Below are 24,564 nucleotides of genomic sequence, written 5' to 3' on the forward strand. Positions count from 1 at the left end.
CAGTACTTCTCATGTGGAAGGTTTTTATAACTGTTTTTAAGTTTAGCAGCCTTAGCCTTTCCAGCTTTTCCGATGTTTTGGGAGTCTTTGTCCTTTTAAGTTTTTGACTATAAGTATTTTACAGCTTCCCACTGTAATTACTCACATAATATTACGCTACAGTAGCTCAAGTCTGATTGTTTAAGTGTCCTGAGTAGGACATTTCATGACAAATTACTTCTACAAACATAGCTTGATACTTGACATTTCTATACAGAAGCCATTAAACAAGAGATTAATTCTTCTCCTTTGGGCTCGGGGCAGTTCTTATCTGTGTGAGTGATCCTATTGACTACAAAAGGACTTTTCATATCAGTCATGATTGTAGGAATGGACTCTTGTCTTCATATTTGGAGACAATTTAAGGCCTATTCAGCAGCAGCTGCTTGCAGCATGGAGCAGAATATATATCCTGTGCCAAGTGGTCAGGTTCACACAGCTTATTGCTCATCCCACTCCAGTGAAAACCAGAAAGCCGTCCTGGTTGTCCTCTCCATTGCTCTTCCTGCAAAACAACAAATGTCAGAACATATTGTGGAACAAGAATGAATGGAGCAATATTACATGCAATTTCTTTTTTCCTTCCTTTTTTTTCAGTAAGTGCAAGAGCTATGAGTTTGCTGCTGTTCCAGTCGTTGTTTGGTAGTTTTGCTAATTGTAATAAATGTTCTGAACTTTCACATCTAAATAACAAGGGGTTTCTTTACTCAGTATTATCACTGGAAAATCTGCAGATGATTAGTATCATTTGTAAGTATCTGCCAATTATTTTGCAATTTGAAATCTCTGATTTTTTCATCTTCCATCCAATTCACCTGCCTTTTTCTTAGGCCATTCACTGTGTCAAGAGAAATGCTCATGAAAGATATTGTACCTAAGAGAATTAGACAAATCCTGCATTTCCCCAGTGGTTTCTGGGACTTCATTTCTTCTGCCAGTAATGATTTAGTTATAAGCATTCTCCATGCAAGTCCATCTTTATAAAAGGACATTGTGTTTTGATTATTTAGAACTTGAAGTCACAAAGGGCATGTTGTAATTAGGTTTGTTTCAGTAGGAATTGAAAATGTGTTGTAGTAGTCAGAATCCCCAAGGGAAGGTTTCTAATAAAATCTCCATTGAATTTATTTATATGTGGAAAGAACAGTCAATATTTGAGGTATGAAATGTCAATAAAAGTAAAAAACTGTTCGCATTCAGTGTATGCTACAGTGCACGGCCTTGCCAGTTAGAGTATTGCAGCTTTGTTTCCCAAAGCTTCTATGTGCTTTTAAAAATATAATCTCTAAAGGAAAATAGAATTAGTCTGTTAAAAACAGAGCTCCCTAGTCATGAAAATGGGTAGTTTAATATAAGATATAATCTAAAATCTATATATTTAAAAAGCTATCTTATAGAAGTGAAAGGCAAAATATCCATAATGTTTTTCATTACCATGAATGCAGGTGAGAGGATCATTTTCTAACATTCATGCATGTGGGGATTCACTGGCATCCTAATGGTGGCAAAGGCCACTCAGCTGTCTGCTTGCTATTTTATCTTCTCCACTGGCTTGGATAAATGATAGCAATATAAAAAGTGTTAAGGCAGAGAAAATATGGCAGAATGTTGTTCCATTAATTTCATGTCCTTTTGAATAAACTTCTAACTTACGCATGGATTCCTGTGATACCTACCAGTCCTGAGTTCACTGCCAAATCCTAAATCAGTGGCAAAGGGGGAAGTGTTTATTTTCCAGTCAGTTCTTCAGGGATGGTACCATCTGCTTCCATAGCCCCAAACAAATCACCAATAGTAATTTAGAACAAAAATGCCCCTAGGTGGGATAATTTTCCCTCAGGGGCTGCAGTGTTACAAAGCACACGGCATAGGATCCAGTTTCATGTCTATTCTCCGATAAGGAAGCACTGCCTGGAAGCCATCTAGGTCTCTCCTACGTTATGTGTCTTTTCTTTTGCTGACCAGCCATCCACAGGAACGTGTTCCCTTTAGCCTCTTGCTCTAAAACTCAGAAGGCAAGTGTTGACCTGCACTGAGTGAACTGAGCAGTTGGGTTGGACTTTCTTCAGACTGTTGTCTCCTTCCTGTTCAGTGGTGATCCATTTGTATCCCCCTGCCACCACAACTTCAAGGAATCAGTGAGCAACATTTAAATCCTGAGAGCTGTCAATGTATTTACTGCATTAGAAACATGGTCTTCTTGGTAGTGAAAAGAAAAAAAAAAGCTTAGTTTCCAGTACAAAATTCCTGCTTAGAAATTAAAAATGCATTTTTCATTAATATTCTCTAACACTAACTTTAAATATCCCATGTGTTTTCTGTATTATCTGTGGAAAAGGCTGAGTTAATTCAAGTAAATTCCACATGTTTGTTCATGGAATAAATGGAAACATAGCAAATTATTTGCCTATGAGTTAAATTACCACTGTGAGACAAAGTTTAGGAGTTTTAAATGCTGCTGTAGAGAAGCAGATGTTTAACTCCCAACAGCTGCTCTGTAGGCATCCGCTGTCACCTTTCTGCCTTCTCTAGCCAGCACCTATGAGCTTGAAATGAATTGAAAAGTTTTGCTAACTTTCAAATGTGAGTTACTTTGCATGGCGTACTGAGACCACATTAAACACTTCGGCAGGTTTCCAGAGTCCCTTTCGTTTTCTGTTATATGGGTTTATTCAGTAATGAACAGAATTTGATTTTTTTTTTAAAAAGGAGTTTGTGCATGACTGTCTGCCATGCTCTGTATCTATCTACATTGCCTGTTTCTCATCTAGAGTCCATTTTGGGGTGAATAAAGGTAAATGTTGTTTGTTTACAGTACTTTTTGTCTATGCCTTCCATAGCTTTGCAATTTTGGAAGCCAGACCAGCTACATTCACACAAACACACACACAGGCGCACGCACGCACGCACACACATGGTCCAAACATCTTCGTTACTGTTTGTATTGTTTTATCCATCCTTCAGGTCTCCTGTAATGGCTGGAGGTCTATTTGCCGTTAACCGGAAGTGGTTTTGGCAGCTGGGAGGCTATGACCCGGGATTAGAAATATGGGGAGGAGAGCAGTATGAAATCTCCTTTAAGGTAAGTCCTTTAAGGTAAATTAAGGTAAGGTAAGTACAATACTACTTTTTTCTTTAGGAATTCCCACTAATTTCAGAGAGTTATGCCATAAACATATGCTCTAGAAGCCATACAAAAATCACACTGAGTGCAGTTCCCTCTGAAAATGTGGTAGCTTACCACCATCAAAGAATGAGGTTCTACCTTGTCCCTTTCGTCGTCTTCTCCATTTACCTTCTCTCAGATGCTGCATTTACTTCATGATCAAGTGCTGAGCTCAGCTCAATAAGCCCACAGAGAACTAATCCAGAAAAAAAGAAAATTGCATAATTTTCTGCACAGATCAACAAGTTTAATCATCTCTAGGGGTAGACTCCCCTGGAGTCAGCTCAGGGAAATGGGTGGAAATGGAAGAAGAAAGTCATAGGCAGAAGGACCCCTTTCAGTAGCAGTGAATCACTAGACTAGCTTGTCTGCTGTGAGCTGTTATCTACAGGCCAGCTTTTCAAAATCAGATTATTTTTTAATTGCATTTGAATTATTGTAATGACAAAATATATGGGGAGTTTTCAAGTGCTCAGGTTATGTACAACCAGCCATGGTATATCCTTATGTCCTTCATGTGGACGTGTGTATTCAAATCAGTTACTTGGCTTTTACATGTCAAATTGAAAGTCTTGTTACTTTCCACATGTAAAATAGGTATTTCAATTAGTTTGATGAGGACTAACATGTCTAATCTTGAAAATTGAGTTTATTGTGGTCTAGTATACCCAAAGACATAAGAACTTTACCTCATGGCCTCTACATGCAAAGATTTTTAATGACTTGATAGAATTTCATGACATAGATGAATTGAGTCAAGCATATTTGCATAAAGCTTGGAACTGAAATTATGATTCACGTTTAGCTTCAGGATCTTTCCAACCTACTTCCAAACTCCGATAGTGTAAAGCTCAGTAAATAAATTCACTATGTCAGCCATGACTAATATCATGCATCTTGCTGAATCTGAGTTTCAGCAGTGATTAAAACAACAGAGCTGAGGCCATTCTGTTGAACAAAACATACAGCGTGACCCGACACTGGACTGCCAGGCTGTCTTTGCAGTTCTCAAGAACAGTGAAATGGTTTGTATTAACTGTGCTACTCTCCTGTTTCTCCATATCATTTTTATACCCCAGTAAAATAGAACAGGAAGGCAGGGGAAACCCAACAGCTAGGCAGTGTATTTAGAATATATTGATTTACTTTTTGTCTATTTAGCTTGTTTCACAGGCAAATGTAAGTAGTCACTAGTAGCTGTCACAATGGTCTCTGACAGGTCACCCATGATTTTATTATCCTATTTCAAATATTCCTTTTATTCATAATCACAAAGAATATACTTGTAATGCTCTCCAGTCCTTGTATAGAAACCATGGTAACAGCACTGGAAATTGAGATACTAGATTGTCCCAGTGTGTTTTGCTCAAGTGATAGGTTTTTTTTGGAGGCAGCTGTGTCACACTGGGTCTCATTTCAGTCATATCTCCTGATTCATCTCATTAGTATACACTAACCTTAGGGTCCCTGTCCTTTCTTATTAGTGTTAAAAGAAGAAAAAAATACTCTTTAGAAATGATTGCCAAATAGGAACAACTTCCTTTTGGAAGGATTTAACAGATGTAAGTTTTAAAAAGAAGACTGCTGTTAGGTTTGGAATGACAAAAAATGGGAGAAAAATCATGGAGACAGAAGGGAGAAACAGAAAGGACTGGGGTTTATTATATCAGAATCACCAATATCAGCTTGGGAAAGGTTTCTGCTTCAACAGTTTCTACTGTAGCTATAGATTCAGTCATCTTAAAACTTATTTAAATGAGGACAAGTTAGCTAGACAGTTTAATTTACCAGCTTTATTCACAAAACTTGGGAAGATGGTGGACTTTCCATCTCTCTGTAATTCACGAAGTCAGTGAAAAAGCCAGACAACCAGCCTCGTTCAGTTTCCTCAGCTACTTGAGTGGGTCTGAAACTACATCTTACCTTTTCTTAGAGTGTCCACATCTATGACCTGTGGAAGTGTCGTAGGATGCGTGCCCTGTGTTGATGCCATGTCTCACATTAATGTTATTTTGCTTGGCATATAATTATTCGGAGCGTCCTGCCTCAAGAACATCTCTAACCACCAGATAGTTAGCTATTCTTACATGTTTCATCTTTGATTCAACCAATTCTTAAGTATTTTGTAAAAATAGGACTGATTTGCATTAAGAAGTCGCAAAAGGAAGCCAATTTGAAAAGTCCTGTAACTGTGGCAAATTTGTGTTTAGAGGACTGTTTCAGGCTGATCTTTAACCTCAGAGACAGACACAGTGTTCCTTTTATGTCCTTCATTATCTCATTTTTAACTTTGAGATTTATTTGTACAAAAGCTGCAATATAAGGGTAAATAAGTAAACAATCTGTCTACTATAAACAGAGACCATGCTGATGACATGACCTTCCCAATGTCAGACTGGGGATTCTTGTGGTTAATTCAAATAATACAGTGATGTAGTTATGGAGGGATGCATGCCAGAGCGAGAGCTGTCATGTGCTCCCTGAAATGGAGTAGTGTCTGGTTCATCTTGAACTGGTTGCCCTGCTCTGTGAGCTGGAGTGAGGAGTGTTTGCAGATCATTTCTGGTCCTCAGTGATGCATTTTAAACTCTGTGGATCGACAGACTACTGTAACCCTTCTGCTTAACAATTTAACAGTAGATCCAGGTACTACAGAGTCCAAGTAAGCTGTGGCATGTCTTTAATTAGCATCGCTAATGTTTTGATGCAAAGGAAAGCTTACAGGTATGTTCAGGAAGATTTTTCACAAATGTGTGTGTCAAATATCATATTTATATGTCCAAATTCACTGGTGGCAAATGTGGAATAATGTTTAAGAAACAGTATATGTTTGATATTCTCTGGCCTAATTTTATTTGGAGAAGAATTTCCTAGATGTTGGAATGAAACTCCACTCCACAGAAGCATTCACACATTATACAGGGAAAAAACCACTTAACAATTAAGATCCTATTAAGGAAGAGCATCTTCTCAACCAAAAGCCTCTGCATTACTGTACCAGAGACATCCACAGTCATCCCCCCAACTCAAGTTACAGGAGTGTTAGCTACAAAGCAAGTGGGAAGCCATGAGTGCAAAGTGTGGGCTTAGAGAGTGAAAGAAATTGGATCTTTCAGAAAAGTATGATGGCTAGATCTGTGCTAGTCAAGACTCAGTAAAATAGTTTGTCTAAAGTCTTCTGACTTAAGGAATTACTAGCTTCTTCATCACGAACTTAATATCAACTACTCTGCTCTGCTCACTGTAACCTTCTACTGCACTTTGCAAACCCCAGACACGCAATAAATTAAAGTCTGGTGCTGGATCAAGGGCCATCATGCAAGCTCAAAGGAATCACTAATAATAGCAAAGCCATATTGCTTTATGAGTTCAAGATGATAAGACAGAGTTCAATGACTGATTAAAAATTAGATTAGCAGGAGAAGTGGTTGCCTGGGGAGTCAGGCAGCAGTTCCTGACAAGAAGAGGTCGAAGCAGATTTAGGAAAGGTACTCAGGCTGGGAAGCTTGAAGGGAAGGTGTCAATTTTGATGTTTCTCTTTGGCAGTTTCACTAGGTGTGACCTGGGGCGACACTCACCAGGCTTCAATGCAAAGCACAGACCTAACCAACAGTCCTTTTCTGGAGGGGAGGTTGCATTAGCTCATTGTACAGACACAGAAGATGGGTGGTGTGAGCAAAAATATATGTTTGTGTGTGTTTCAGGGGGAAGGGTGTTCACCAGAAAGAGAAAGATACTACAGAGAGTGAGTCTGCAGTGAATCTAAATTTACTGCAGTATAATGCAATGTTTCTCCAAAATACAGTACACTTTATAATGTTTCTGTGACATTTGGAATTGTGCCATAGCAGGAAAGGAAACTTCCTCAAACTTCAGGCGTGACTATTCCAGGTGCTGAGTTGTCAGGAGCACAAAGAGATAGGTTAAAAAAAAGCTGCTGCTTAAAAATTTGCTTGACCTTTATTTCATTGGCTACAAAACCCAACATATTTCTCTTTCATTCTTTTCTTGCTTGCTAACATTGCTGCAGAGGACAGCAGCAAGCATAGCGCTGCGTGCCATGCTGATTAACTGCTGTTTCCAAATCAGAGCACATGCATGCACATTCAGTGACTGGTGAGGCAGCCACAACCCGTGTCTCAAAATATGACCTCTTCATTAAATAGTTTCTTAGATTAATTTTTACATAAGAAATAATGTGCAGCATTTTAATTTTTTTGGCAGCATAACCTCAGGATCGATTTTTTAATTAAAAAGATGTATGATATCTTACTGACGACACTGTTCAGCATGTGCTAGACTTGTGAAAGCTGGCAAGGCGCTGGACCTAACCTGATTAATAGCATCTCTTCTCAGTAACCAGGGAAGCCACTATTTAGGAAATCCTAAATTTAAATCTCTTAGGCACAGTTTATGTAGTAATCTCCAAAATGTAGAGTAGTGAAATCTCCTGTGTTGGCTGAAGATCCTTGTGGTGAGTTGACCCTGGCTGGACCCCAGGTGCCCACCAAAGCCACTCTATCACTCCCCTCCTCAGCTCGACAGGGGAGAGAAAATATAACGAAAGGCTCGTGGGTTGAGATAAGGTCAGGGAGAGATCACTCACAGATTACTGTCACGGGCAAAACAGACTCGACTTGAGGAAAAATTAATTTAATTTATTACTAATCAGATCAGAGCAGGATAATGAGAAATAAAACCAAATCTTAAAACACCTTCCCCCCAGCTGTCCCTTCTTCCTGGGCTTAACTCTGCTCCAAATTTTCTCTACCTCCTCCCCTCCAGCAGCACAGGGCGACAGGGAATGGGGGTTGCAGTCAGTTCACCACACGTTGTCTCTGCCACTCCTTCCTCTTCAGAGGAGGACTCCTCACACTCTTCCCACATTCCAGCGTGGAGTCCCTCCCATGGGAGACAGTTCTCCACGAACTTCTCCAACATGAGTCCTTCTCATGGGCTGTGGTGCTTCACGAACTGCTCCAGCGTGGGTCCCTTCCCATGGGCTGCAGTCCTTCAGGCACAGACTGCTCCAGCGTGGGTCCCCCGTGGGGTCACCAGTCCTGCCAGAAAACCTGCTCCAGCATGGGCTCCTCTCTCCGTGGGTCCATAGGTCCTACCAGGAGCCTGCTCCAGCACGGGCTTCTCATGGGGTCACAGCCTCCTTCGGGCATCCCCCTGCTCTGGCGTGGGGTCCTCCACGGGCTGCAGGTGGATATCTGCTCCACCGTGGACCTCCGTGGGCTGCAGGGGGACAGCCTGCCTCACCATGGTCTTCACCACGGGCTGCAGGGGAATCTCTGCTCCGGCGCCTGGAGCATCTCCTCCCCCTCCTTCTTCACTGACCTGGGTGTCTGCAGGGCTGTTTCTCTCACATGTTCTCACTCCTTTCTCTGGCTGCTGTTTCTGTGCCCACTGCAACTTTTTTCCCTTCTTAAATCTGTTATCACAGAGGCGCTACCACCATCGCTGATGGGCTCGGCCTTGGCCAGTGGCGTGTCTGTCTTGGAGCTGGCTGACATCGGCTCTGTCGGACATGAGGGAAGCTTCTAGCAGCTTCTCACAGAAGCCACCCCTATAGCCCCCCCTTGCTACCAAAACCTTGCCATGCACACCCAGTACAATTCTTTACACTGGATGTTCCTTAGGCATTGTAAATCATACCCTAACAAAAATGCTAATGGTGATACCCTAGCCTCTTTGAAGCTAGTCACCTATATCTAGAGTTGTTTTATGCTTATGCATGTCGACACATCTTCCAGATTCTCTTTGTCCCTCTTTTCCAACACACCCCTCCAAGTTCATTAATCCCTTTCTTTATCATCATCATTAATTCCCTCCACTGCTGGCAATTTTGGCAGGAGTTAGGGAGTGGGGGAGCATTACCACTTGTCAATGCAGTTGTAATCTTTATGAAGAACTGACAAACATGGAATATTGCCACTTTTCTCAGCATTTTAGAGGTGCCAGTGAGTATTGTTGAAATAGCCACAGTCATCAGTTCCCAGTTTACACGGTACGGTTTTAATATCTCTGACAGGAAATCCCACTGCACCACAAGTAAATGGTTTTGCTGTTTGTGAACCCGTTGACTGCAGATTTGCAGTCAGTGATCCTATTTCTCAATTTTTTCTTGCATTTAGCTGAACATTCTCAATACGTGGAAAAGTTCACAGGAAAGTATTCTTCTTTCTCCTTTTCTACAACTGCTAAATCTGTTCTTTTGGGGCTTATTTCAGGAAGAGTGACTGAAAAATCCCAGAAAGTTTTTATATTCTTATTTTCTACAACTTTTTCAACCCCACTGTGGTAATACGTTTCTTCTGTCTGTAGTCCAACCCTCTTGCACAATGCTGAGAGCACCACACTGACCACTTTGCATGACGTACTTTATATTCTTCTTCCACCAGTTTACTGTTTGTTTGATTTTTCCATCCGTTTTGGTGTCTCTCACTGTTGTTTGTCTTGTTACTGACTCAGCAGCAGTATGTTTCTCAATTAGTTTTGAAGCCTGATCCAAAATCCATTCAGTCCCCCCTCAATCTTTTACATAATTTGCTGTATGTTTATGTTCCTGTTCCACAGCAACACATCCTCCACTGCTTAAGAATCATGAGTCTCTTACTGCAGTAATTATGATTACAGTGTAGCATATGGATTGGAGTCTCATTCTCTCGTGCACAGTATTTACATTTTCCAGATAGTCCCCAGGCTGGATCACTCATAAACTAGAGAGATAAGACAAGGGGAAAAAAACCACAAGAGCAAGCAGAATTCAATTTTAAAGACAGAGTGATGTGAAAAGAGGGTGATTCACCCAAAATCTCACAAGAGCTATAGAACAGAGCCAAAAAATGCATCTGTGACATCTAAGCTCCAGTCAGGAACAAAGCCACGTAACCACAGCTTAATCTCTTTTAAAGCTTGTGTTAATGCCCGCCTTTTGCTTTCAACCTTCCCTATAAAGTGTTTTGCAACATTCTGTTGGAAGGAGCTATATAAAGATAAATTGTGATATAGTATATAGTTGACGCATAAACTACTCTTCTTTTGATCTTTCCAAGCTGAAATTGCATTGTTTGGGTTTCGTCTTTGGTTTTTATATCTCAGCTGCAGACCAGATTCATTGCTTTTGTAAGAAAGAGACATTAGCTATCTTGAGAGTTTCACAGCTTGCTCCTTAGATAAACAGAGATGCATCAGTGTTGTGATATCATTTTGCCAAATGTCCCACACCACCTGAATTCCTTTTGTGGTACACTGGAGGTCTGTAATATTTAACACAGAAGTCGTTCTCCAATTTCTTGCATTTAGTGCATGTGAACATAAAAATGCACATTTGAAAGACAAAGTTGCCAGAATTGATCTTCCCAGGAAAATATAAAAAATGCTTTAAAAATAATTCTGAAGCTGAAAGATAAATAGGAACAGCTGCTAAATGTCCTTCAAGGCAGCCCAAGATTCATTTCAATTACCCTGCACAGCGCACCTCAGGTGCAGCACAGCATTTTCAAGTTTTATATCTATCAAATATAAGCCTAACACAAAGTGTTATTTCCTCCCACTTGTTATTGCCTCAGCATATCTGACAGGGTTTTTTTCTAATTCCTTTTCTCCTTTTCTTTTCTTATTCTTTTTTACTGATACCCTACTGCTTGAGAGGAAATGCAGTATATGTCTACTTCAGCTTTCATTGTCTGAGTTAAAGTAATACTGGCCTATATACATCTATTTCTGCTTTCTTGTCTTTTAAATTTGTTCTGTGGCTGACCTTCATCTGAGTCAAACTGCTATGCTGTCCAATCTTCAAAGGCTAAGAAACCTTGATTAATCACTGTAATATCTTGTCTAGCCTTTGAAATCATACCTTAATTTTTTAAAAAAGCACAAATAGTAAATATAGGTCTGCACTTTCATTGGTACACCGAGTTGTTTGAAGACAGCTACAGAGAGGAGGTTCCCACTAAAAAAGGTACAAGTGATGTACCATACAAACAAAGTATTGGTAGAAAAGTGATTAACGGGGTTTTTCTAACGATGGCATTACCCAACTTATTTTAACACTATCATTTTTACGATTTTTTAATATGTTTATGAACATTTTTTCCAGTGAATTAGGTGACATGTTAAAACGGGTGAGGATTTCAAGGTTTTCTTTAAGAAGCAGATTTTACAAAATGTTTTTGAAAAGAAAATAATGGTCATGTCTACATGGCATTGAAAGACTGCTCTGGGTGGTAAGGAGCTATTTTGGCATGGAGAGCATTCATTTGGGTCTCCATTTCCAACCCACCAGTAAATTTCCTCCCTGAGAAGGACTGTGCTCACTAGGAGACCGGACGGGATATCCTCACCGCAGAAATAGGTACTGAAATACTCTTCATTCCATCAACATACGTGTTTCCATTTGGCAGAGTGATGCCCAGGACAGCTGCCTTTATTACCCTGTGCCACTAACCTGCAAAATTTGCTTCCTCTTCTGAGATGCTAGTGTGCACCAGAAGCACCTGCCCAGAGCTCCTATGCCTTACTTAACTCTGTGATGGGAGGTGGTAAGTAGCAGCTTCCTGAGAAGCTCTCAGCTGTACCCAACTGTGCAAGGGTGTCTGTGGAATTTCAGGACAAAGCCAAGCACATGATCTTGCCCCACTTTCGGTGGTTTCAAACCTTCCTTAAACATTTACTCTAGCCTATTTAGGTTTGCTCTGCAATGAGGTGTAGATCCTCAAACATTTCATTACCAGGTCTCAGCTGGATGCTATGGCTAATAGCTAAGGGACTGTAAGGGCTAGTACAGAAATGACCCATAAGAAGCAGCTTCCTAAATCACTTTGCAACTCAAGCCTTCACTCTAACCCCCATCTTCTCCATTCACAGTATGAATAGCACAGTCAGTCTCAGGGGCTGAATTCCAATGTGCTACCTCCAGCAAGTGCTTTAAGTCATGCTGAAGCACTAAGTTATCCCATATTGCAGTGTTTAGCATCTGCATGTTCAGATTACTAAAATTTAGTCCCAAGCTCACTGTCACACTGCCAGGACCAAGCAGATATACCCACTGTAACACAAAGAGGCAAGCACAGCAGAAGAGGCCAAACTCTTCCCCATTTTCACTGTTGTTTTAAATGAATGGAATTCATCATTTTGTTTTCCCGTGATTTCAAAAAGCCAATAGCTACAGCCAGCCAGTGAGCAGGACAAAAGAGAAAGAATAAGAAATGTATGGTAAAAAAGTGTAGAGATGCACATAGTTCTCCGCAGGCTTCATGCTGAATGTCAAGTATTTGTGGTCACATCATATTTTCCAATACTGTTTTTTTAAGGGTCTGGTTACTGTTGTTTGAATTCAGAGTGTATCAACTTTCAGATTAATTCCTTTCTGTATGGAAATTGGTGGTGAAAGTTTCAGTTGTCTGTGTTCTGCTCTGCTTTAGCCTCAGTTGCAAACTTATTTCACACTATTTTGCTCCAGAGTGCATCAAATACAGATAAAAATTCCTTCGTATAGGTAATGCATGGACCTAAATTCTCATCTAGATTCATGGGGATGTTTCATGAAGCATCTTTATGTATCTCCCCATAAAGAGACATGGAAAGGATAAGCCTTCTCTCTTTCTCAGCTTTGGTGTGGTTTTCTTTTAAATTGGGTGGAAGGGGCGTGGGGGTTTTTTTGTTTTCAGTCTAAAGGCTGAAAGCTGAGACCATAAGTGTCCCTTACGTGGAATAACAGTCATTCTGTTCTAAATTTGGGGGGAACAAAAAATTGTTTAGCCAGCATTAGGAAATAATTTTTATAATACCAGTGTTTTCACTCTGAATTTATTTTAAACTCTTGCTGTGTGGTTTGTTTTAGGATACTTAAACAGTTCTGCTTGGGGACTTTGGGGGTCGTTTTCTGTTGTTTTCCATTTCTCTCATTTGCAAAGTCAAATTGCTTTTTCTGAATCAGAAAGTTATGAATATTGTCAGTATGCTATGCAAGTCATCTAATAGCCATGTTGGAGTTCAGTGGCTCTGCATTGCCAGAGCTTAGAAAATCATGCCCATAGGTTGGCATGATTGCCATAGTTCCTCTGACATGGCACACAACCTTGCTCTCATGTACACCTGGTAAAACCTAGTCACGCTAGGTGAAGAACTGTGAAGAATTCCCTACTTGCTGCCCATCAGGATACAGCTTGATTTCTAGAGCTGTGAAGTACTTGCAGCTCCTGTCAGTTTTGACTGAGTTTGGGTTGCTCAGACCTGAAGCATCAAACCTGTGTACTCCAGGTGGTTCCATCTGTTTCAGTATTAAAGTATTAATGATCAAATGTAGCAGCATGCTCTTCTTCCTCTGCCTACATAAATTTGATCAGAAGGAAATTGATTTTTGTTCCTTTTTCTTTACAAAATGAGCAACCTTGCAAAATGAAGAGCATCTTAATATTTGAGCTCTGTATTCACTATTCAAAATATAAGCCAGGTGTTTTGGGAAAAAAAGAAAAATTTATTTCCAATTGATGGCTTGTTTTACTCACATAGCCTTCTTTTGAAATTTTGATCCTGTACGTTTTAAACAACAGATACAATAATATCTTAGTTGTGTTGCAGGAGGACCATTGGTAGATATCCTAAATCTGGTTTATGATTTTATTTTGAACATACTCTGCTTTTGCAGTGAGATCCCAGGTAGGAGAGTCTGCCATGTTACCTAATCCCAGCTATCAGCATGGAAAAGGCCACTACTATGACTGCGGGAGGGGTCAATACAGAACAAGGTGTCGTTTTCACATACCCATTACTTAAAATGCCTTTTTTGCCTCCTTTGTTTCCAGGAATCATTCTTTCACTTGCTTTCTGTCTCCTTTCCAGGTGTGGATGTGTGGAGGTGGCATGTTTGATGTTCCATGCTCTCGAGTTGGGCATATCTACAGGAAGTACGTCCCATATAAAGTCCCTTCTGGAACCAGCCTAGCACGGGTGAGTAATTGGGTCTTGCTGTTTTTCATTTTCATTCATCATCAGTCTCTTCATTACCTGTGAACTAGTTTCCAGTAAACCATTAAAATGGAAAATGAATGTTTCCTTATTTTTCTGAAATGGGATGTGCAATTGCTGCAGTTATGCTGCCTTCCAGAGATAAGATTGCCAAGAATAAAATAGAAGCTTAAAAATACAGGGTTGGACATCTCAGCACAGAAGCGCATTTCATGCTAATTCAAAGAACCTAGGAATAACCTAAGGCTTACGGTTCTCAAATTGCACAGTGTTGTCAGTCATAGTTTTTACAAGCAGGACCAATTTGAATGCACATTTTCTTATTAGTCAGCAGAAAAGGCAGAATCTCGTGGAAGGGATGTTTTTCTGAGGCAAAAGGACTAAGTAACAATGATTTGAGCGACTGTCTAATTATTGTGTAAAACCTGGTTGTGGAATACAGCCAGCTTTGAGCCATGTGAGTGAGAAATTACAAGACCTCTAGACATTTCTCAAAGACTACTGAACACATCCATATCCATGAGGGGCTTTTTGCTCAAGAGAAAATGTTCTATAACTTTCTGGAGATGTTCACGGGATGTCAAAAGATGGGAGACAGAGGGCACAGATGTAGCTTCCAGGCAGATACTAGCATTTATTCATGCTTGAGTTTAATCTTTTCTGGTTTAGAGGATTTTTTTTTTTTTTTTTATAAAATGGCATTAATATTAAAGTCTGCATATTGCCATAGGGTAATATTTTATGAATCATATTTTTTCTTAATAATGAAAATGTGGTATGAATAAAAGAATAAATTTCTTGCTTTAAGGGGGAGATGTTCTTGGTTTCAGCACCATGGGACAAGGCTTGCTGTAGTAACTGCAGCAGAGGAAAGAGGCCACCTGCGCTGCCTGCCTGACAGCTGGCTAGACAGAGAGAAGGATTTGCCTTAAAAGAGCATCAGTGCAGACAGTGTGACACACGATACAGTAATGGGATTAGTGGTGGCCTTAGTGGTGGTGACAAAAACTCTACTGACTAAACTGTGAGATGAAAATCTTCCCCCAATATAGCTCTGTGTAATATCAGAGTTTCCCCATCCAGATTTTTGCACTGGCTGAAATAAACTGCTTTGTTTATGGTATCCACTGCAAAAATCACACACAACTTGAAACAGGAAATCCAAACCTCAGTCTCTATTCTTCTCTATTACAGCACAAAGTATCTCATTAGAGAATATGCTGTCTCGTGCATTACCTGTAGGAGCAAAATACAATCATTTCTATTTGGACTACTAGCATCTCATAAAGTTCAAAACTTAACTAGCTTTCACAGAGGCACTGTGAGTACTTAGAGCCACCAGGTAGCCACAGCCTGCAGCCTCCTTGTACCATTTATTTTAGCTTGATTTCGATAAATCACTCATGAAATATTACCAAAAACCATTCCTGGCTATAAAACTGAAATCTCTGCCTGTGCACAGACTGACTGCCCTGTATCTTGTGGGAAAAGATCTAGTGTGCTGATAGGATAGGTCTTGACCATCCCATTCAAATAATGCATAGTTTCTTCTGTGTTGTGGGGGTCCAAAACATGATGCTTAGGTAAATTTCTGGCAGATATTTATCAATGAAAGAAAATCTGAATTCTTAGATTCCCAGCTTCTTTCCAGTACAACGTTCTAAACCAAAACGTTGATGTTAGGATACATTGCATCAAGGCTGCCAAGAGCACAAGAAAATTCTGTATGTTTTAGTGTTTGGGGCTATCTCAATAACTAGCCAAGGAAGAGAGTTTGGTCCCTGACCCATCAAATTGTGTGTAGTTTTAAGCCTAAAAATATTCTCTTTCATCCAAGCTGGAAAATGAAAAGCAAGGATGTATTCATCTTTGGTGTGTCAATCCCTTTGATACAGACCTCTTGCATTCCAAATAAACTGCCCCAAATGGAGCTGTTAGCCAAAATAATACTAGGGGAGTATGTACAGGAGTGGCCTGGATATTTCAGCTATCTTTGCATTATCCTCCAAATATTGTATTGTATTATATTATATTTTATTATATTACATGACATTATATTATATTATATTATATCCTCCAAATATTATAGCCTATCCCTTATGAGTATTTTATCTAAAACTTCCCTCTAGTTCAGGAATATAATGAATAACACACTCAAGAATATCTGGAAGTATTATCCCTGCTGCCAAAGGCAATACTTTTCACTTCTAAGTAGTTCCCACAAAGGTTTTTACTAAATCCTTTTCCATCTGCTGCTAAAGAAGGATGCTGGAGATGCAGTTCAGAAAGGAATGAGCCCTACGAAGCCCAACTGTGATTGTATAAATGATTGCAGGAGCCCCTTCATTAATCAAGGGAGAATTTTCTCTTGTGCAGATACTGCGTTAAAGAATGACAGATTTTCCCATCCTGTCCCACAGCAGCAGCACAAGGGATATGGAGGCTGGAGTTAGGAAGAGGACAGAGCTTCTAGACAAATTCAGGCATAGCCCAGATCATGCCATGGGTTTGCTTTCAAGCTGGTTCAGCTTATGTTTACCCTTAACAAATAATGCTTAAAGTGACCATTTTACCTTCCCTTGGGATTTCAGCTCTCTATATCTTTTAGCAGCAAGTTTCAACACAGAGTTTCAGCCAGCTGCATAATGCCTGACCAATCTAGATATCTTTTTGAAGAGCTGTAACCTGACATGAGGATCACATATGCTTTATTAAATGAGAGACTTGTCAAAAACTCTGTTCCGCCTCCCCATCACTAAATAACCATTGTTATTTAATAACACACAATAACATATTGGGTGTACTACACACAATAGTATGTATCGTGACATCAATTTTCTATGTCCTTCTTATTGTATTTCTTACCTTCTTATCTGTCACTCAAGACCTGCAAAGCCTACGCATATTTTTTGCTGACACATACCCCATAAATTGAAAAGCATCCACATATGAAACACTCTGTCAGTACAACTGTTTGGTGGTACAGAGCAAAAGTAAAGCAAGCTGTAAACATGCGGAGTAGATTTATAAAACAGACTGTGACAACCAAAAAAGCTGAATATTTTTGTCTGGAGATGTCTTAAGATGTTGCTGCTTGCCAAATGCAGTCTGTGTCCAATTTACAGGTAATTGCACATAAAGAAAGATTAATGGGCATGCAGATGTCAACACTGATTCCACATTATAATGTGGAAGCACCACATAATTATTCATTCATTCCAAACCTGTCAACCTCTGCACAAAACTGCAGTGACTAATAACTAATTTTGCCGGTTTGTTTTAGTTAAGACATATATAGAAAGCGAACCCCCAAATCTTAAAAGTCCTATGCAAGATGTTGCCCTATTAAAAACTTCTGAATTATTTTACTGGATTATTTTAGTTGCTTTGTGGTATTCTTGACTGTTGCTTCCTTTTTAACAATTCTAGCTAAGCCATTTTCTTTTAGCCAGTTACCTATGAAATTAGACTTTAAAATATTATTAGCGTTTTCTTGTAGGTGCATCTCAGTTTATTATTTATTTTATTTAGTTTCCTATTGGGGGGGGATTTTTTTTTCTATTTGTGATTCTGTAAAAGCCATAAGAAATTTATCAATAAAAGCTCACTGTTCCATAGGATATGCAGAGATGAACTCAGAATTTCAAAATATATCTACAGAAATTTTTTTCATTTGCAGGTATTTTACACAGCATTTTAGCATTAACTACAGAACATTAGAGCATTAGGCCTTTCTGAAGGGAAGGGCAATCCCACTGAAGTTCAAGTTTGGATGCTAACCCAGCAGCGTGGTGAATCCTAACCTTAAGTTGAATTCCTCCCTGCACGCCAGGACGTGGGATCCCAGAGCACAGTGATCCTCTGACCCAGCAGGCACAAGCACGATGACATTTGCCTCATTACACAGTGTCGCTGAATTGGAACTTGCACGAGTTTGGGTTCAGGAATTCAGCTGATAAAGGTGGGTTCAGATTCCCACCTGAACCATTTGCTCAGCCTTTTCATGTGGCTTCAGAAGGGATCTTCAAAGAAAATTACTGTAGCTATACCATCTGGTGCTGTGACCACGTTTACACTTTTGACAGAGCTTCCTTTAATACTGCGCCCCTTGGGGGGGGGGGGGGGTGTCCCAGCTGCAAATAATGTTTGGGGTTTTCTTAAAGCAGCCCATGAACATTTTCTTTTTGGTTTCTGGGGAAGTTAAAGAACCAAGGAGAATCAGTTAGGTAATGGCTATGTTTTCTCGTGACCGGAGTGCAAACCGATAGACGTTGCATGCTGTTAAGGGAGCACTGCTGGCACTTTTGCAATCACCTCTGTAGGAAAACAGACTGTAGCACCAAGTCAGTTATGATTCAGCAGTCACAGTAAGCAGCTGAAACATCAGCTTAGAATAAGCAAATTACTTAGGAATCAAGCAAGAATCACCGTCTTGCAACAGCACAGCTATAATATATAATGATGATGATTATACAATACAGCTTTTAAGTTTCCATTCTAACTTTTTTCATTTAACAGTTTTATAAATTCATCATGAAAATTATTTGAACCGAGATCTCAAAGAGAGTGCTTACCAAAGAAAATCTTCAAATTAATATCTTCTAATCCCTGAATACAAGAAAGTCAAAGTAATTTTTTTAAATGCTAATATTTTATATTTTCTCCAATCTGAATAGAAGTTTTGCTTTTAAGATAATAACGCAACAGGACAGGCAGCTTAGCTATCCAAACGGAATACAAAGAAGATGGAGAACTAGATGTTTCTGGATGATAACAACGTGAAAGTGGTGGTAGCTACTTTCCAGGGTTCGTTCAATAGGCCAGCGCTGGAGCCCAAGTTACGTGACTAAAGAAATGTATTTGGAATCAAACCCCTGAACTCTCTTCAGGCTTAGCTGCAGAGGTGGGCTATGGTCTGTACGTGCCCGCAGAGTATGGGTCTGTAAAGCGAGCACGGCAGTAGCCAACAAATCTGCGGAGATGTTGTTCCACTGGCACTGCTTGCCGCAGCTCCCCTGCAGCCAGCCTGCAGAGACCTGCAGCTGCAGAGCTGGGGGCGGGCAGCATCCTCACGGGGACCATGCCCATCCCTGCCCTCCGAGCCCCGCAGGCTGGCCTCAAGCAAGCCAGCGAGCAGAGATGTAGCCTTTAGTCAGTGGGCCGGTTTGGGGGCTTTCTTTTTCACTTTTTTCCAATGTGTAGGTCTTAGAATTTTTTGCGGTGGAGATGCAAACCTTTACAGAGAGAATGAAATCCTGGCTGTTTTCAGATGACATCTGTGGAATTTTAGTTCTAGGTATTTGCAGACTGCAGGCTGAGAATAAATAGTCTCTTGCTTCTCTGCCAGCTGTGCTAACCCTCACAAGATTTATTTATATACACCACTGGCTCTGTCACCTAGTTAGCATACTGTCTTCCATGGAGAAGCATTTCTTTTATGCCCGCAGACATCTCTTTATTTGGTTGGGGTTGTTTTACACAAATACAAACCATTGCTGGGATGAAACCCTGTTAAGTTTTAAACACAGTTAAGTGTAAAGGACCAAAATAAGATACCCAAGAGGGGGAAAGATTGACAAACACTAGCACTGCCTAAGTTAAAAGGCTGTTAGGCAAGAAGGGCAAAGGGATGAAAACACCCATTTAGACTTAACTGATGTGGGCAGCTTAGATATTGAGACCTGAATGTCAGAAAGCTGTAATTAGTGTCCAGGAAATGTTTTCTTGTGCTTTCACTGTAGAAATACACAGAAATGAGAAATTATTTTGTTCCGACACTGATGGAAGGACCTTTGCATGAAACTGAGGGTACCATTTTAATCCTTGTGAGTGCTCTGGAGTTTTGTACCCTGCTGCCTCTGTCATATTAATCCATATTTGTTGGATGGGCTGCTCTAGTCATACTTTGTTCTCCTCCTCCATGATGATTTATTGTGACTTTATGCTACCCATATTCCAGAGGAACATGAAGTTGTCTTGGCTGGCTGGATCCCAATGTGCTTTTTAAATACAATTTACATAAAACAAACTGTATATTATGTTATTTCCAGCCAAATGAAATACAGCTGCTTCCAGAAGTAAACAGGGCACCCATTCTGAAGTAGCAACAACCCTGTGCTTCACAAAACAAACAATAAAAAACATTTATATTAGAAAGATGATGTAGGTGGAGTGAAAATAACCCCACTGGAATTTTACTAGGAAGGAAAAGAGATTAATATGTCAGTTGTTGCAGAGACTGTTAGGTTATTTTTATCAAATAAACAGTTATATCCTCTCTTATATTTCACAACTGAAATACAGTCAGGCCTCAGATGTGCTGTGGTGATTCATATTTGATTGGTGTAATGGAAAGTGATTTTTGATGTTCAGGCTGATGAGAGGTATTACTATCACGACAAATAAGCCTACACCAGCTGGTGACATCCAGCTTCCTGGAAAATGTTCAGATTAAATGCAGGACAACAGGAACTCATTACAGGGCCCAAATGTTCCTGTAGTAGTTTAATATTGACAAAAGTAAAGTCTGTGGATTGGGGTCAGGGTTGGTCTCATGCAAACAGTGAGACAGGCACAAAAGCGGAAAAAACAGGTTATGCAGGTGAAATGAAACAAATAATAAAACCGTTGTGCTGCTTTAGTGCCACCGGATAACAAAAACCTACTTTAGCACATCTGGAGAAACTGAAAACAGGAATTACATTTTTATATTAGTTTAACTGCTACATCTAGAATGTCAGTTGGAAAAGATGCAACTAGAGGATGGATTTGTGCAGGCTCGCAACAGCGAACAGGCTACAGCTAGGTAGCTCTCTTACCAGTGCTGTCATTGCAAGCCAGCACACCAGCCACAGTTACAAAATGTGGAACTACACCTCTCGTATTAGGGACCAATCTAGTTAAACCTTGCTTAGAGGGAATATTTACGAATCTGTCCTTTGACATGTCCTTGCCTCACTCCACTTTTCCATTCTCATGGCCAGTGTCTACTTTCTTCTCACTGCATTTATTTGAGTAATATCACGTCTCTTGAAAATGATGGATGATCTTACATGCTTAAAAAGAAGGGACAGTCATTTGATCAGAGAGATGTATCTTCCCTAGTCACTGAAGAAAGTGAAAGGGACAAAATGGTCCATGAAAAATTTCTTTTCTTCAAGTGGAGAAGTCCTCATTTATCTCTCTCTTTCTCCAGTCAAGTTGATTTAAACTCTTTTATTGAAGTCCAGGTATCAGTGACATTGTAACTTACTGTCTTGTAGACTATTGCTGAGTGAAAATACAAAACAAAGTCACAGTCTTAAATGTCTGAGTTCATACAAACTTAAAGAAAACTTGTCTAAATGTAAGCCTGATGGTAAAGGATTTACCAGAGAGTAAAACTGTAACAGTGGCACAGAACTTAATTATATCAAGAATGCATACATAGGCAACTGATGGCAGCTGATGAGTCAGTCTTAGTGTGGTTGCCATCACTTTTGTATGCATCTCAGCTTCTTGGTGACAGCTGTCACAACCTTACATATAGAAATATGTATCTACTGAAATATCATTGGGCCTTATTTATTCATGTACAGAAATTTTTCACTGAAAATGACAAGAGAGAACAAATTATCATTGGTCTGTCATGGATGGGTCCTGAGAAACTCCTCAGATGTCCATCGAGAGTCCCTGTGACTTCCTTTACATTGTGTGTCAATTCATGTAACTGATTGAGTTGATCTTCATTTAATTGCTCCTATTTAATTTTTATTTTTCCTTTTTTTCTGTTCAAAGACCAGGGTAACCAAACTGGACATCTGTAACCTTGCAATGAATCTGACAGCCAAACTAAGCTACAGCAGTTTTCAGCTGTAGAAACATGTTTCATTTTTCCTTTCCGTATGCATTTAGATGAGGTGTTCAGATTGAATCCAAGCAAGTGTGATCTACCACAAAGATATCCCAAAACTGATTCTTCTTATTGATAAAGATATTTGATGCCATTTGAGAAACTGGCATTTGAAGGAGTTTTCTTTAGAAGATTACGCAAAGAGTAACAGAGACAGAAATCAAGAAGATTGCAATATAACTCTTACTTTGTTCTAAATTCTTTGTAGATTATCTTCACCGTGAGACTGGAGTGCTTAAATGATGCTATAAGACATTCACAAAATGCCACCTAATCTGGTAGGCTCTTAAACTCCTTTGACCTCTAAATTCTGCAGCAGCATACGCACACACACACACACACACGGTGAAGTCCTAACAAAGTTGAACTGCTTAGCATCTGTATTACAGCTAGACTCTGTCAAGATTTGGTAGCTATTCATAACCATGCCCACTTGTGGGCGTAATATGTTGACATGCTTAGATTGTGTCTAGCCTGACCTAAGGCTCAGGCAAGGGGGAAGTGACTGTCCTCCTTTCTCCACCATGTCAGACATTCACCCGGATTGTGGGAAGGGCAACTCTGGGAGACTTGTAAAGGATTTGAAATCACATCCTTACCTTACAGTAAGTCACTTGATCGGTAGGCCTTAAAGTGTTCAGGGAGGTTATGCTGGGGTTATGGTTTTGGTTATGCTCCTCTACCTTTCTGTTGTGATAAGGTGAGTAAAGACCAGCAGCTCATGGACATAATTTGCAGAGAAGAGTTACGTTCCTAGGAGGTTCTTCGCACAGGGCAACTTTTCATGCTGTTAGACAGCCACAGAACAGGGATCTTCAGCTTAGGAGAGCTCACTCATCTCATCTTGGACAGCCTATATTTTTGCTCCAGGAACATGCTGGGTTAGCATGTTCTAAATAGGATTGTAAATGGTGTTTGCCTTTACTGTGCAAGGTTGCACCAGAGAACTTTCAGGACAGCAGCTCTTCCTGACTGCATTCAGTTCAAGTATGGGGATTAACTCCAATTTCAAGTTTTACTACTAGTCTGTACATGTTTATGTTAAAAGGAAGCGTGGTGGTTACTGAGCTTGCATCACGATAATAAGGATAGGAAAACCATGCTAACTGAAGGCAACAAACCTCTTTAAAACTAGTGTTTGGATGCTGAGTGCTTGCTTCCTAGTAACTGGCAACTTCAGAGCGAGCTTCCCACTACTCCAGGATGGAGAGTTCCTTGCAGTCATGTTCATAAACAGTCTGGAGATATGGAGCTAGCAAATCAAAAGTTTGTATTTTTAAAAGGGAACCTATTGAAATTCAAAGGGCCGCCTCATAAGGGTTCAGCTTATGACAGCAGTGTATAAACATGCTAAGGATAACATATAGGTTCATTACAGGATCTGGCAAGGTTTGGGAAGATTTTTAGCATATGATGGAGAAAATGGTCTTGGAAGAACTGGGGAACAAAGTTTTAAATAGATTTGTCTAAAGTGTCTTACCTGATACTTGGGGAATGGTGGGAAGACCTGAATTATTTTTTTTCTAATGCAATGTTTTGGTGGGTTTACGCACACACACTTGGAAAACAAGGAGGCTTTGACTGGTGAATGAGAAGTTCGAGCCAGTGACCAGGTATAATATCAAGATTTCTGTTGGACTCCTCTTTTATTCAGTTATAACCATCTAAAGCAGAATTCAGTTCTTTTAGTGCAGCCAAATAACTAAAGAGAAAACTCCAGCAGAGCCTACTCTTGATATTGATGGGGTAAGTCACTGCTGGAGTTACTTTGAATTTTTCTTTCCTAAGAGAATTTTTTTACTGTACTTTTACTGTATGGTTCTTTTTACAGCATGGTTTTTAAATTAGCACTATCAGATAAAGTGATTGCAAAAAATAATATATTTTCCAGAACAGTCTTAAACTGCATTTGTATTGTAGTAAATGAGGTGTACAGCATTACAGTGGAAGATATGCTAGAAAGATCACACCTATTTCCATGATTTTGGCTTCTTAGTTTAATGAGCTTAATCATATTTTGGCCTTATCTACAAAGTCTCATGACATAGTATTTTTACTTGTCAGGAGATTGCTGTGTTAGAGGGTTTCTGCCAGAAAGGTGGGATTGTCATTTAGATGTTGTTCTTGAATTTGTTCTGGTTTTCTTTGTCCTACCCAGTGCCTGTATTCTTAAATTCTAATTTCTTGTGAAGTAATACAGGTTTTCATGAAATTACAGCAAAATTCAACCTTATGTGGGGCATGAGCCTTTTTTTAATAGGGATATGTGTTGTGAATTCTTATACTCCTTTCATTTTACTTGCTTTATCACTGCAGGTTATAACATATTTGCTTCACAGAAAGAAAGCACATAGAAACTTATCTTGCAGTGTCAGCTAAAAGTACTTCGTTTGTTCTGTATCTTGCTGTCTTTGTATTCAGATAAGCCTTATTAGTTCAGAGACATTTAGTTTGTGTGGATTAATAAAATTCAAGAAAGGAATTTTCAAAT

At 39.7% G+C, this 24,564-nt stretch overlaps 1 protein-coding gene across 1 annotated transcript in view; it reads left to right on the forward strand.

Moving 5' to 3' along the window:
* Window positions 1–24,564, forward strand: part of GALNTL6 (polypeptide N-acetylgalactosaminyltransferase-like 6) — a 501,615-nt gene that overhangs the window by 453,013 nt on the left and 24,038 nt on the right. The window contains exons 7-8 of the mRNA XM_010569957.1: window positions 3,004–3,121; window positions 14,057–14,164. Of these exons, the coding sequence (XP_010568259.1) occupies window positions 3,004–3,121; window positions 14,057–14,164 (226 nt within the window). The remainder of the gene's footprint in view (window positions 1–3,003; window positions 3,122–14,056; window positions 14,165–24,564) is intronic.

This window comes from Haliaeetus leucocephalus, unplaced genomic scaffold (genome assembly GCF_000737465.1).
Source record: "Haliaeetus leucocephalus isolate CR32 unplaced genomic scaffold, Haliaeetus_leucocephalus-4.0 Scaffold284, whole genome shotgun sequence".
Classification (NCBI taxonomy): domain Eukaryota; kingdom Metazoa; phylum Chordata; class Aves; order Accipitriformes; family Accipitridae; genus Haliaeetus; species Haliaeetus leucocephalus.